A 14,938-nucleotide genomic window follows, 5' to 3' on the forward strand; every position below is an offset into this window, starting at 1 on the left:
GGCGCTAAGCTGAGCGCTCTCACATGCCGGCTTTGGAGCGCTCCGCTGAGCGCTCTCACATGCCGGCTGCTGGGTGCTCAGCTGAGAGCTGTCACATGCCAGCGGCCGGGCGCTCAGCTGAGAGCTGTCACATGCCGGTGGCCGGGCGCTCAGCTGAACGTTCGGCCACCGAGAAACAAAATAAAGTTTCTGTGATTTAAAAAAAAAAAAAAATGAGCATGCGCAGTGAAAAATAAAGGTTTCCGCCGCTCAAAAAAAGTTACATGCTGCGTTCCCTCCGCCCGACGCAGCGTCAAAATAACGACACTGTGTCGTCCAGCGGATCCAACGCTGACACTTGTGTTACAGTGCGTCGTCCATACAAGTCTATGGAGAATAGCGCAGTGCGTTAACGGACTGCGCTATTCTCCATAGTGACGGACTGCGCTGAACGCAAGTGTGAAAGTAGCCTAAGGCAACTGAAATGCAATCTGTGTTCTAAGTATTATATGGTAAGATAGATCTTTATTTTTGATTTTTTTTTTTATAATGACAACACAATAAAGTGGAAACGTGAATATTTACAGGCATTTTCTGCAGGATTCTGGAAAAGAAATGCATTGTCTACATCAATGATCCGGAGGGTCGGTGACTAAATGGTTTATTTTTATTTAAAAACAAAACAAGCTCTCAAGAACCTGTCAATCCTGCTGGTAGGAAAAGGGCAGGAGAGGAGGCGGAATGGGCTACAAGATGCAGCACGTGATTAACAAGCAGCAAGCCGTAATTTTCTGCTGCTCGGGATGACAAGATAGTGACTCATTTCTACTTACTCTTTTCCTTTCTTCAAGGAATTTCTTTGTGTTGCTGCTGTTCAATTCCCTCACTCGCCTACAAAAGATCAAAGGAATATAAATGGAGGCAAAATGAACAGTGCGCAGCCCCCCATTCTGCAAACACAAAGGAACGCAGGGCATAAATATTAACACAACTGACACAATAACTCATGTATAATGTACAATTGTAATGGCTAATCAAATCCTAAATAGTGTTTGCAGTATTAGTCATGGTCCCGTTATCTAAGGTGGCAAGAAGAGAGTTGAACCATACTGGCAGGGCTTCATGTACCCTAGAGGTGAAGCACATCAATTTAACCCATTAATTTGTAGCTCTTGTTTAACGTGTTGTAGAGAATCTTTCACCCATCAATGCAAGAAAATCCAACTCGTGAAACCAATGTAGTAGTTTCTAGTGTGACACTGATGCCACGAATGAAACCGAACTTCACATGTTCAATGGTTTCAGCTGATTTAAAGGGAATCTGTCATCACTTTGACCTTTTTAAGCTGTTAATATGGATATCCAGGGTGTAGAATGCTGATGAAAGCCATACCTGTCTACCTCATATTAGATGGTTGGTTGTGGAAAAATCATCTTTTAGCACTCTATGTAAAGCCTGCTTTACACCTTTCAATTCTGCATACGATATCGTATGCGATCGTACCCGCCCCCATCGTATGTGTGGCACGTTCAATTTGTTGACCGTGTCGCACAAACAATTATATCCCGTCACATGTACTTACCTTCCATACGACCTCGATGTGGGCGGCAAACATCCACTTCCTGGAGTGGGAGGGACGTTCGGCGTCACAGCGATGTCACACGGCAGCCGGCCAATAGAAGCGGAGGGGCGGAGATGAGCGGGACGTAAACATCCCGCCCACCTCCTTCCTTCCGCATTGCCAACAGGAGCCGCGGGACGCAGGTAAGATGTGTTCATCGTTCCCGGGGTGTCACACACAGCGATGTGTGCTGCCTCGGGAACATTGAACAACCGGACGTTCAATTTTTAGTAATTGAACGATGTGCGTGCAATGAACGTTTTAACGTTCAATCGCAATTGCACGGAGGTTTCACACGCTACAATGTAACTAACTATGCCGGATGTGCGTCACTTACGACGTGACCCTGCCGACACATCGTTAGATAAATTGTAGCTTGTAAAGCCCGCTTTAATGAGGTCTTCCAGGCTATGGGACGGATGCTGCCTGGAAGATAACTCCGCCTCCAGAGCTTATTGTAAATAAAAGGGGCATTACCAGTGTGAGACAAGTAACTGACACAGAACAAGAGAAATGAAATAGGACTTTTTGTAAAAAAAATTTTGCAGCTCCCTGAGCTCTTCTTCATTGCAGCAATGTTGCGACACCGTCTGCCTGTGAGATGGAAGCTGAGAGGAACCAGCAGATGTGTCAGTTATAATCACACACAGCTCTGCAGTGGGAGCAGAGAGCGGCCCTCACACATCACACTGGTAAAGCCCCTATTATTTAAAATAAGCTCTGGAGGCGGAGTTATCTTCCAGGCAGCATCCGCCCCATAGCCTGGAAGAGCTCATTCACATAAAGTGATAAAAGATGATATTTCAACAACAAGGCATCTGCTATGAGGCATACAAGTATGAGATTTTTCTGCATTCTATAACCTGTATGCCCATATTAACATTTTAAAAACGTCAAAATGGTAACAGATTTTTTTCAATGTTGACAGACAGGTATAGAACGGTAGACAGAAAATTTGCTATTTCTCTCTGCCTCTGTTCTTCTCTTATCTTTGCTTTTCTCATTTTGTTTTCATTCACTGCTCATTACTAAGTAAACTGACCACTGCTGCTGTGCAGAAGCAAGGGCTGAAAATACGGAGAGCTTAAGCTATGTTCACACATCAGTTTTTTGGCATCAGACCCAATCCGGCGTGTGCCTGATGCAACGGATCCGGCGCAAAATATGCAAAAACGGATGCGTCGGATCCTTTTTTTTTTAAGTATCCAGTATACCGGATCCGTCAAAAAACGGATCTGGTGCATCCATTTTTGCATCCGTTATTTTGCTGGATACGTTTTTTACAATAAATTAAAGCATGCTCAGTTTAAAAAAACGGATCCGGCGCGATACGATTTTTTTTTCAGAGACAGAAAACGTTCAATGAAACGTTCCATCCGGCCGCCGCAGTAATTGAGTAATTAATTCAGTCAAAAGCCGGATGCAACGCAAGGCCATAAGGCACAATCCAGCGCTAATACAAATCAATGGGGATAAAATGGATCTGGCGCCAGATCCGTTTTATCCGTTTTTTTCCGGATTGTGCCTGATGGAAAAAAACTGATGCGTAAATGTAGCCTTACTGGACTGTCAATCATTACTGCTGGCGCACCCCAGCAACAAGGAAGCCTGCAACCTGGGGAGCAATGCACTTCTGAAGTGGAGAAATGTGACTAACCTCTTAAGAGCCTATGACTGAGGGCTCGCTCACATTTGCATGAAAAAATTCGTCCCAATAAGCTCCTGAAAAGTTGGACGAATGCAATCCATCTGGGTAACCTTTTGTCATGCGAGTGTGCAATTTTTTTCTCACATAACATCCAAATGACATCCGTATCTCATCCGTATGCCATACGTTTTTAACATAATCTTTTACATCCTGGACTACTCTATGTAAAAATGTTTGTAGTTGTCGGAAATAAAAGCAATCAAATATAAGACTATAGATAGATAGAAAGATAGATAGACAGATATAAGTGCATCTCAATAAATTGGAATATCATCAAAAAGTTAATTTATTTCAGTAATTCAATACAAAAAGAGAAACAAATATATTATATAGAGTCATTACACACAGAGGGATCTATTCCTATATATCATATAGAGTCATTACACACAGAGTGATCTATTCCTATATATTATATAGAGTCATTACACACAGAGGGATCTATTCCTACATATTATATAGAGTCATTACACACAGAGGGATCTTTTTCAAGTGTTTATTTCTGTTAATATTGATGATTATGGCTTACAGCCAATGAAAACCCAAAAGTATTTATCTCAGAAAATTAGAATATTATATAAGACCAACTGAAAAAATGATCTTACACTCAGTTACACTAGTTGGCGCCTACTGAATAGTCTGTACAGTAAATGCCTCAATACTTGTCGATGCTCCTTTTCCATGAATTACTGCATCAATGCGGCGTGGCATGGAGGCGATCAGCCTGTGGCACTGCTGAGGTGTTATGGAAGCCCAGTTTGCTTTGATAGTAGCCTTCAGCTCGTCTGCATTGTTGGGTCTGGTGTCTCTCATCTTCCTCTTGACAATACCCCATAGATACTCAATGAGGTCAGGTGAGTTTGCTGGCCAATCAAGCACAGTGATACTGTGGTTATTATACCAGGTATTGGCACTTTTGGCAGTGTGGACAGGTGCAAAGTCCTGCTAGAAAATGACATTTCCATCTCCAAAAAGCTTGTCGGCAGAGGGAAGCATGAAGTGCTCTAAAATTTCCTGGTAGACGGCTGCGCTGACTTTGGTCTTGATAAAACACAGTGGAACTACACCAGCCGATGACATGGCTCCCCAAACCATCACTGATTGTGGAAACTTCACACTAGACCTCAGCAGCTTGGATTGTGGCCTCTCCACTCTTCCTCCAGACTCTGGGACCTTTATTTCCAAATGAAATGCAAAATTTACTTTAATCTGAAAACATCACCTTGGACCACTGAGCAACAGTCCAGTTCTTTTTCTTTTTCTCCTTTGCCCAGGTAAGACGCTTCTGGTGTTGTCTATTGGTCATGAGTGGCCTGACACAAAGAAAGCGACACTTGTAGCCCATGTCCTGGATATGTCTGTGTGTGGTAGCTCTTGAAGCACTGACTCCAGCAGTGTCCACTCCTTGTGAATCTCCCCAAATTTTTGAATGTCCTTTTTTACCAATCCTATCAAGGCTGTGGTTATCCCGGTTGCTTGTGCACCTTTTTCTTTCCACTCAACTTTCCATTAATATGTTTGGATACAGCACTCTGTGAACAGCCAGCTTCTTTGGCAATGACCTTTTGTGGCTTACCCCCTTGTGGAGTGTGTCAATGGCTGCCTTCGGAACATCTGTCAAGTCAGCAGTCCTCCCCATGATTGTGTAGCCTACTGACACATACTAAGTAACCATTTTAAACGCTTAGGCTATGTGCGCACAGTGCGTTTTTCGGGTGCGTTTTTGGCCTCAAAACTGCAGGACTTTGCTTCCCCAGCAAAGTCTATGAGTTTTCATTTTTGCTGTCCGCAGACATCTGTTTTTTTTACCTGCGTTGTTGAGTAAAAAAAAAAAAAATGGAAATGTCAGTTCTTTCCTGCGTTTTTCTGCGTTTTCCCCCCATTCAATGCATTGGAAAAACGCAGCAAAATGCAGAGATCAAAAACGCAGCAAAACGCAGCCAAAAACGCACCAAATCGCGGCAAAAACGATGCATTTTTTGATGCGTTTTTTCGACGCAGGTGCGTTTTTGTGCGTTTTTAGCGGCCAAAAACGCACAAAAATGCAGCGTCAAAAAGACGCAGTGTGCGAACCTAGCCTTAGGAGGCCTTTGCAGGTGTTTTGTGGTAATTATTCTAATTTTCTGAGATAATGGGTTTTCATTGGCTGTAAGCCATAATCATCAACATTAACAGAAATAAACACTTAAAATAGATCACTCTGGTTGTAATGACTTTATATAATATATGCGTTTCCCTTTTTGTATTGAATTTCTAAAATAAATAACCTTTTTGATGATATTCTAATCTATTGAGATGCACCTGTAGAAAGACAGACAGACCAGATAATTATACTGCAGATAAGTAATTTGCCAACCCCCTTCCACATTAAAAACTTGCACCCTTTAGTGCCATTCATATGGCAATAACGGATATTTATCCTGGTTTAACTTAATAAATATATAATTAAAAAATTGACGTCTGCTCCCCTCTATTTTTGATAACCAGCAAAGGTGAAGCAGACAGCTGTGAGCTGATATTCACATCAGCCCGCAGCTGCCCCAGAAGTGGCGCAACACATAAGATACACCAATTCTGTCTACTCGCCCTGGTTCTTTCCGATTGCTCTGGTGAGGTGGCAATTGGAGTAATGGAAGTTGATGTTGATGTCAGCTGTGTACTGTTAGCTGGCATCAAGCCCTGGTGGTACTAGTGGATACTAATGGAGAGGTGTCTATAAGTGATGGGCGAATAGTATGAAACTAAATACATAGTACTATTCCAGTATTCATTAATAATGAAGCTAGTCTAAAGCCCCCGTCACATTTAGCGACTTACCAGCGATCCCGAAAAACCAATGTGACCTGATAAGGATCGCTGGTAAGTCGCTGGGAGGTCGCTGGTGAGATGTCACACAGTCAGACCTTACCAATGACTCAGTAACGATACAGGTCGCAGTAGTGACCTGTATAACGATCTCAGCAGTCACTGTGACCCTGTCACACAGTGTCAAACACAGCGATGTGTCCTGCCCAGCAGGACATCGCCTTTGAAGAAAATGGCCTGGACCATTCTGCAACGACTAGAGATCTCACAGCAGGGGCCAGGTTGTTGCTGGATGTCACATACAGTGACATCGCTAGCAAAATCGCTGTTGCGTCACCAAAACCGTGACTCAGCAGCGATGTCGCTTAGTGAAACGGTGCCTTAAGTCAATAGGGAACCAAAGCATTTTTCTGGGAAATCTTCAAGTCTCAGAAAATGGTGCTAAAAGAGCAATGTTTTGTTTTTTTACAAACTTCTGAATTTTTTTCACTGCTTAGATAAAAGTAAAACTAAACATGTTTGGTATCTACAAACTCATACTGACCCGCGCAATCATAATACTAGGTCAGTTTTACCATGTATTGAACATGGTAAATGAGAAAAACAAAACAAAACACAAATGTGCAATTGCACTTTTTTTTGCAATTTCACGAAACTTGGAAGTTTTTCCTATTTTCCAGTACAGTATATGGCAGAATGAATGGTGTCATTCAAAAGTACAACTCGTCCTGCAGAAAACAAACCCTTACAAGGCTAAATTCACCTTTAAACTAAAAAGTTATGGCTTTTGGAAGAAGGGGAGTAAAAAACGAAAAACGCAAAATCGCTCAGGGGAGATGGGGTTAAATAATAGTAATAATTTCTTCTCCATCATTATTGTTCGTGCCATTATTATTATTTTTTATGAGACACATACCTTTCTCGTTCAGCTTTATTTTTGATAGATTTATCCTGGCTTATGGCTTTACTGTTTTCCATGGAAATTTTAGCTTGATTGGCCCTCATCTCCTTGCTCTCGCTGTAAGTACACATTGTAAAGGAAAGCTTATTCAGTAAAAGAAATACAGTACGAGATTTTAGGACACCATAGCATGGTTGAAAAAAAGACATATGGACAACCCAGTTTACCTGTATTGATCTGGCATTTAATCAGCAATATTGCTTACCGATCATGGGAGAGTTTCAGCTGTTGTGTCTGTTGTTCTTGGACGGTGATCAGCAGCTTTTTCAGGAGTTCGCATTGTTGACTTAAATGTACATCTTGGAGGTCTTGTACTTCAGCAGCTTGCGTGTTAAGAAGTTCTGACCACTCTTTCGTATGTTGAGCAACAATTTCTTTCACCTAATGGAACAGAAATGTGCTGCCCGGTTAAACATAGGCCGTTTGACTTGGAGGACTTTTAGGCAGCAACATGTTGCTGTCATTGGATACAGTGATTTTTGTGCTCTATCAACTTTTTTTGTGGTTAGATTAGTTTCTGGGGAAAAAAAAAATGGGTTCATGAAAGGGGGTTGATTCTCCTTAAGGAAACCTCCTGAGCAGGGAATCTTCCTCAGGACGAAAGGACAACACTTAGCTGTCTCCAGAGGGAAAAAAAAGCTATATAAAAGTGACACCCATAAGATGTGATGCCCCATAAATCAATGTGAAGGAGACTTGTAAAATGACTAGGCACAGAAGCCAAGCCAGAGAGCCATCTTCTACCAATAGCTGTTTCAGTGTGATTGCCCCTCATCAGTGTAGAACAGGATGGTCACTATGGCACAGTGTACCGAAATACACATTGTGTTGCATATAGGATTTAGTTTTACAGAATTTAGATAGCATATAGACAGTCAGCTTTTCCTGGTGGGGTCTACCAGCATCCACAATGGTGCTCACTTAATTGTCAGCTATTTCCTGCCCCTTAAATTTGCACACTTGGTGTGGCTAATAGATGAAAGTTGTCTTCCCACAAACAAGGTTCATTTTAATCAAGATATCTTGGAATAAGAATAATTTCCACAATGGGATGTGTTTAAAAATAGTCCTGTGAGGAGATAATGTTATATATCTGTCCCTGCTATGTACTGTGTAATGGCCGTGTCTGACTACAGGTACATGGTCTGATCATACCACATCTCATGGGTAGGAGAAAGTAAAAAAGTGTACAGACATTACAGCATTGGATATCAGCTTTGATCCTGTGCTGTGCTATGTGCATACTTTCTTTTGCTTCCTCCCCTGCCAAGGAGATGTGGTGTGATCAGACCATGTACAGTACCTGTACGGTCAGACACAGCCATTACACAGTACATAGCAGGGACACATATATCAGATTATCTCAGCACAGGAACATTATTTTTAAACACATTCAATTGTGGAAATTATTATTATTCCAAGATCTATTGATTAAAATCAACTTTGAAATTAACTTTGTTCATAGGAAAACCACTTTAAATACAAAGGATGATTAACTTTCATATTGCCCATTTGGTTTTGGCCACCAACAAAGATTGATTGAACAATGCTAGAACAGTTAAGGCCGCTTTACACGCTGCAATATCGTGACCGATATCGCTAGCGTGCGTACCCGCCCCCATCGGTTGTGCGACACGGGCAAATCGCTGCCCATGGCGCACAACATCGCGCGGACCCGTCACACTACTTACCTGCCTAGCGACGTCGCTGTGACTGGCGAACCACCTCCTTTCTAAGGGGGCGGTTCGTTCAGCGTCACAGCGACGTCACAGTAGCATCACCGAACCGCCGCCTAATTGAAGCGGAGGGGCGGAGATGAGCGGGATGTTACATCCCGCCCACCTTGTTCATTCCTCACTGCGGGCGGCCGCCAGTAAGGTGAGGTTCCTCATTCCTGCGCTGTCACACATAGCGATGTGTGCTGCCGCAGGAGCGACGAACTACCTCGTACACCGAGCAGCAGCGATATTCGAGAATAGGGGGGCATGTCACCGATGAGCGATTTTGACCATTTTTGCGACGATTCAAAATCGCTCATAGGTGTCACACGCAAAGACATTGCGTCACAAATTCTGTGACCACAACGAGATCCCTTGAGCGATGTCGCAGCGTGTAAAGCGGCCTTTAATGTATTATACATCCTAAAGATAGTCTCTGTAAAAAGTTAACTTTTAGATACCATTCTACCCCAATTGTGCGTTATTAAAAGCCTCTGAGCTCAATGATTAGCTGCAGTGGTAATGCATGCTGTGGAATGTGACGGCACTGCTGCAGACAAAACACTGAGACCTAAGCAGCAAGTGGGAGCTGGCACTGGACTCGAGATGGATGAGTACTTGCTGTGTCTGTTTTTTTAGATATTTTATAACATATGTGGTCCCCTTTCCTGAAAGTGGGGAAAACTATTCAATCTGAATTACAAAAATCAGTTGATAACTCACTTAAAGTTATTAAATTCTATAAGTTGATTAAACAGCATTAAAATAAGCCGGTTTGCAATTGACTAGGTTTTTCTATCTGTTGTCATTCTCCTGTAATAAGAACTACCCTGTTTCACCTGAAAATAAGACATCCCCTGATTCTAAGACATAGTAGAGGTTTTCCTGAATTGCTAAATATAAGGTCTTCACCGAAATTAAGACTTAGCAAAGTTTTTGTTAGGAAGCATGCCCGCCGAACAGAACACTAGGGCATGTTGTACATGGAAATAATGGTAATAACAAGAAATTCTTGATAGGATTCCCAGTTTGTCTGTTTATGCTGGTTTCTGATGATCACTACTGCACAGTATATACTAAATGTTCATTTTTCTTGTTCAACAATAAATGTGAATTCTTCTTCATGGAAAAATAAGACATCCCCTGAAAATAAGACCTAGCACATCTTTGGGAGCAAAAATTAATATAAGACACTGTCTTATTTGCGTGGAAACAGGGTATTATTTTTCATAGTGTACAGCTGGTTTCCATGGAGATCAGGCACCAGATCCTGGCAAAGTGTGCACAGTAGTTATATTCTAAGAGAGAGATTAACTCCTAATATCCCCACCACCGTTCTCCAGCACATTGTTTTCTATACAGCTATTAGCTGTTTACCTCCCTCCCTTCCCTCTATGCTCCTGAAAAAGCTTCTGCTATATATCTTACTAAATCACGAGCCTGCATATTTCATAGCAGGTCTCATAATCATGGCTCTCATTGATAGTGGTGTACCCACCAGAAAAAAACACTAATAGCTGAAGGTGCTACAGCAGAACTTGTGCTGAACTTTATAGTTCTATTAATACTATAGTTCCATTCATTAGAACTGTCTTCCAAGGAGAAGAGCCCGCCCAGCCAGGAAGTGAGGAGACTCTAAGGAGATTGCATTGCTCTGAGCTGCTCAAGAGACAACTTGAGAACACCCCTTTACGTAGCTATACTGTAAATGAGATGTTTAACAGTACATCTTAAGATCCCCTATATGCTATGTGAGGCATTAGAAGGAGCCACTTCTGGTCATCAAATTACACTGATATTTTCTAGCTCACAGCGACATTCTAGAACTACCAGTATTAAAACATTTATACATTAGAAATTTTAATGAAGGGAATTTTGTTACTTACCGTAAATTCCTTTTCTTCTAGCTCTTATTGGGAGACCCAGACGATTGGGGTATAGCTACTGCCCTCCGGAGGCCACACAAAGCACTACACTAAAAAGTGCAAGGCCCCTCCCCTTCTGGCTATACCCCCCGTGGTATCACGGGTTCTCCAGTTTTAGTGCCAAAGCAAGAAGGAGGAAGCCAATAACTGGTTTAAACAAATTAACTCCGAATAACGTCGGAGAACTGAAAAACCGTTCAACATGAACAACATGTGTACCCGCAAACAACAAAAAAATCCCGAAGGACAACAGGGCGGGTGCTGGGTCTCCCAATAAGAGCTAGAAGAAAAGGAATTTACGGTAAGTAACAAAATTCCCTTCTTCTTCAGCGCTCTATTGGGAGACCCAGACGATTGGGACGTCCAAAAGCTGTCCCTGGGTGGGTAAATAAATACCTCATGTTAGAGCTGCAAAACAGCCCTCCCCTACGGGGGTGTCACTGCCGCCTGCAGGACTCTTCTACCTAAGCTGGCATCCGCCGAAGCACAGGTATGCACCTGATAATGTTTGGTGAAAGTGTGCAGACTCGACCAGGTAGCTGCCTGGCACACCTGTTGAGCCGAAGCCTGGTGTCGTAATGCCCAGGACGCACCCACGGCTCTGGTTGAGTGGGCTTTTAGCCCTGAAGGAACCGGAAGCCCCGCAGAACGGTAGGCCTCTAGAATTGGTTCTTTGATCCATCGAGCCAGGGTGGCTTTAGAAGCCTGCAACCCCTTGCGCGGATCAGCGACAAGGACAAAAAGTGCATCGGAACGGCGCATGGGCGCCGTGCGGGAAATGTAGATTCTGAGTGCTCTCACCAGGTCTAGCAAACGTAAGTCCTTTTCATACCGGTGAACCGGATGCGGACAAAAGGAAGGCAAGGATATATCCTGATTAAGATGAAACGAGGATACGACCTTAGGGAGAAACTCCGGAATGGGGCGCAGCACTACCTTGTCCTGGTGGAACACCAGGAAGGGAGCCTTGGATGACAGAGCTGCCAGCTCCGACACTCGCCGAAGCGATGTGATCGCAACAAGAAACGCCACTTTCTGTGACAGGCGAGAAAAGGAAACTTCCTTCAGAGGCTCGAAAGGCGGCTTCTGGAGAGCAACTAGTACCCTGTTCAGATCCCATGGATCTAACGGCCGCCTGTACGGGGGCACAATATGACAGACCCCCTGCAGGAACGTGCGCACCTTAGGAAGACGTGCTAGACGCTTCTGAAAAAACACGGATAGTGCCGAGACTTGCCCTTTAAGGGAGCTGAGCGACAAGCCCTTTTCCAACCCCGATTGCAGGAAGGAAAGAAAGGTGGGCAATGCAAATGGCCAAGGGGATACTCTCTGTGCAGAGCACCAGGATAAGAAAATCTTCCACGTTCTGTGGTAGATCTTAGCAGACGTAGACTTCCTAGCTTGTCTCATTGTGGCTACGACTCCTTGAGATAATCCTGCGGACGCTAGGATCCAGGACTCAATGGCCACACAGTCAGGTTCAGGGCCGCAGAATTCTGATGGAAAAACGGCCCTTGGGACAGTAAGTCTGGTCGGTCTGGCAGTGACCACGGTCGACCGACCGTGAGATGCCACAGATCCGGATACCACGATCTCCTCGGCCAGTCTGGGGCGACGAGTATGACGCGGCTGCAATCGGATCTGATCTTGCGTAACACTCTGGGCAAGAGTGCCAGAGGTGGGAAGACGTATGGGAGCCGGAACTGCGACCAATCTTGAACTAATGCGTCTGCCGCCAGAGCTCTTTGATCGCGCGACCTCGCCATGAATGCCGGGACCTTGTTGTTGTGCCGGGACGCCATTAGGTCGACGTCCGGCACTCCCCATCGGCGACAGATTTCCTGAAACACGTCCGGGTGAAGGGACCACTCCCCTGCGTCCATGCCCTGGCGACTGAGGAAGTCTGCTTCCCAATTTTCTACGCCTGGGATGTGAACCGCGGATATGGTGGATGCTGTGTCCTCCACCCACATTAGAATGCGCCGGACTTCTTGGAACGCTTGCCGACTGCGCGTCCCTCCTTGGTGGTTGATGTATGCCACCGCTGTGGAGTTGTCCGACTGGATTCGGATCTGCTTTCCTTCCAGCCACTGTTGGAAGGCCAGTAGGGCAAGATACACTGCCCTGATTTCCAGAACATTGATCTGAAGGGTGGACTCCTGCGGAGTCCACGTCCCCTGGGCCCTGTGGTGGAGAAACACTGCTCCCCACCCTGACAGACTCGCATCTGTCGTGACCACTGCCCAGGATGGGGGCAGGAAGGATCTTCCCTGAGACAATGAGGTGGGAAGGAGCCACCATTGTAGAGAGTCCTTGGCCGTCTGGGAAAGAGAGACTTTCCTGTCCAGGGACGTTGACTTCCCGTCCCATTGGCGGAGAATGTCCCATTGAAGTGGGCGCAGATGAAACTGCGCAAAGGGAACTGCTTCCATGGCTGCCACCATCTTCCCGAGGAAGTGCATGAGGCGCCGTAAGGGGTGCGACTGGCCTTGAAGGAGGGATTGCACCCCTGTCTGTAGGGACCGCTGCTTGTTCAGCGGAAGCTTCACTCTCGCTGCTCGAGTATGAAACTCCATGCCAAGATACGTTAGCGACTGTGACGGTGACAGATTCGACTTTGGAAAGTTGATGATCCATCCGAACGTCTGTAGAGTCTCCAGCGTAGCATGTAGACTGAGTTGGCATGCCTCTTGAGAGGGTGCCTTGACAAGTAGATCGTCTAGGTAAGGGATCACCGAGTGTCCCTGAGAGTGCAAGACTGCTACCACCGCCGCCATGACCTTGGTGAAGACCCGGGGGGCTGTCGCCAGACCGAATGGCAGAGCTACGAACTGAAGATGGTCGTTTCCTATCACAAAACGTAGAAAACGTTGATGTTCTGTAGCAATTGGCACGTGGAGATAAGCATCTTTGATGTCTATTGAGGCAAGGAAGTCTCCTTGAGACATTGAGGCAACGACAGAGCGGAGGGTTTCCATCCGGAACCGTCTGGCGTGCACATGTTTGTTGAGCAGCTTTAGATCCAGAACAGGACGGAACGAGCCGTCCTTTTTTGGAACCACAAAGAGATTGGAGTAAAACCCTCGCCCTTGTTCCTGAGGCGGTACAGGAACCACTACTCCTTCCGCTCTTAGGGAGTCCACCGCCTGCAGCAGGGCATCTGCTCGGTCTGGATGTGGGGAGGTTCTGAAGAACCGAGCTGGAGGACGAGAACTGAACTCGATTCTGTACCCGCGAGACAAAATGTTTGTCACCCACCGGTCTTTGACCTGTGACATCCAAATGTCGGAAAAGCGGGAGAGCCTGCCCCCGACCGGAGATGCGGAGGGGGGGAGCTGGAAGTCATGAGGTAGCCGCTTTGGAAGCGGTTCCTCCATTTGCTTTCTTGGGACGTGCGTGAGCCCGCCAGGAATCTGAGACTCTTTGCGTCCTCTGCGTCCCTTTGGACGAGGAGAATTGTGTCTTGCCCGAACCTCGAAAGGACTGAAACCTCTGCTGCCATTTTTTCTGCTGAGGTTTGCTTGATCTGGGCTGGGGTAAGGAAGAGTCTTTACCCTTGGACTGTTTAATGATGTCAGCCAATGGCTCGCCAAACAGTCTATCTCTAGATAAAGGCAAGCTGGTTAAACATTTTTTGGAACCAGCATCTGCTTTCCAGTCCTTTAACCACAAGGCTCTGCGCAAAACTACCGAATTGGCGGACGCCATTGAGGTGCGGCTGGTAGATTCTAGGACCGCATTGATAGCGTAAGACGCAAACGCAGACATCTGCGAGGTAAGGGACGCCACTTGCGGCACCGCTGGATGTATGATAGCATCCACTTTTGCTAAACCAGCTGAAATAGCTTGGAGCGCCCATACGGCTGCGAATGCTGGAGCAAACGACGCGCCGATAGCTTCATAGACAGATTTTAACCAAAGGTCCATCTGTCTGTCATTGGCATCCTTAAGTGAAGCGCCATCCTCCACTGCAACTATGGATCTAGCTGCAAGTTTGGAAATCGGGGGGTCTACTTTTGGACACTGGGTCCAGCGCTTGACCACATCAGGGGGGAAAGGAAAACGTGTATCCTTAGAACGTTTAGAGAAACGCCTTTCTGGATGAGCGTCGTGTTTCTGGATTGACTCTCTGAAGTCAGAGTGATCCAAGAAAGCACTCAATTTACGCTTGGGATAGAGGAAACGAAACTTCTCCTGCTCTGCAGCTGCCTCCTCTGCAGAAG

At 45.3% G+C, this 14,938-nt stretch overlaps 1 protein-coding gene across 5 annotated transcripts in view; it reads right to left on the reverse strand.

Moving 5' to 3' along the window:
• The window catches only part of PLCB4 (phospholipase C beta 4), a 516,205-nt gene that overhangs the window by 18,240 nt on the left and 483,027 nt on the right, over positions 1-14,938 (reverse strand). For all 5 annotated transcript variants that reach the window (XM_075339305.1, XM_075339306.1, XM_075339302.1 and 2 more), the window contains 3 exons: positions 7,278-7,453; positions 7,028-7,129; positions 813-870 (listed from right to left, as the gene is read on the reverse strand). In XM_075339305.1, the coding sequence (XP_075195420.1) occupies positions 813-870; positions 7,028-7,129; positions 7,278-7,453 (336 nt within the window). The remainder of the gene's footprint in view (positions 1-812; positions 871-7,027; positions 7,130-7,277; positions 7,454-14,938) is intronic.

Source organism: Anomaloglossus baeobatrachus, chromosome 3 (assembly GCF_048569485.1).
Source record: "Anomaloglossus baeobatrachus isolate aAnoBae1 chromosome 3, aAnoBae1.hap1, whole genome shotgun sequence".
Taxonomy (NCBI): domain Eukaryota; kingdom Metazoa; phylum Chordata; class Amphibia; order Anura; family Aromobatidae; genus Anomaloglossus; species Anomaloglossus baeobatrachus.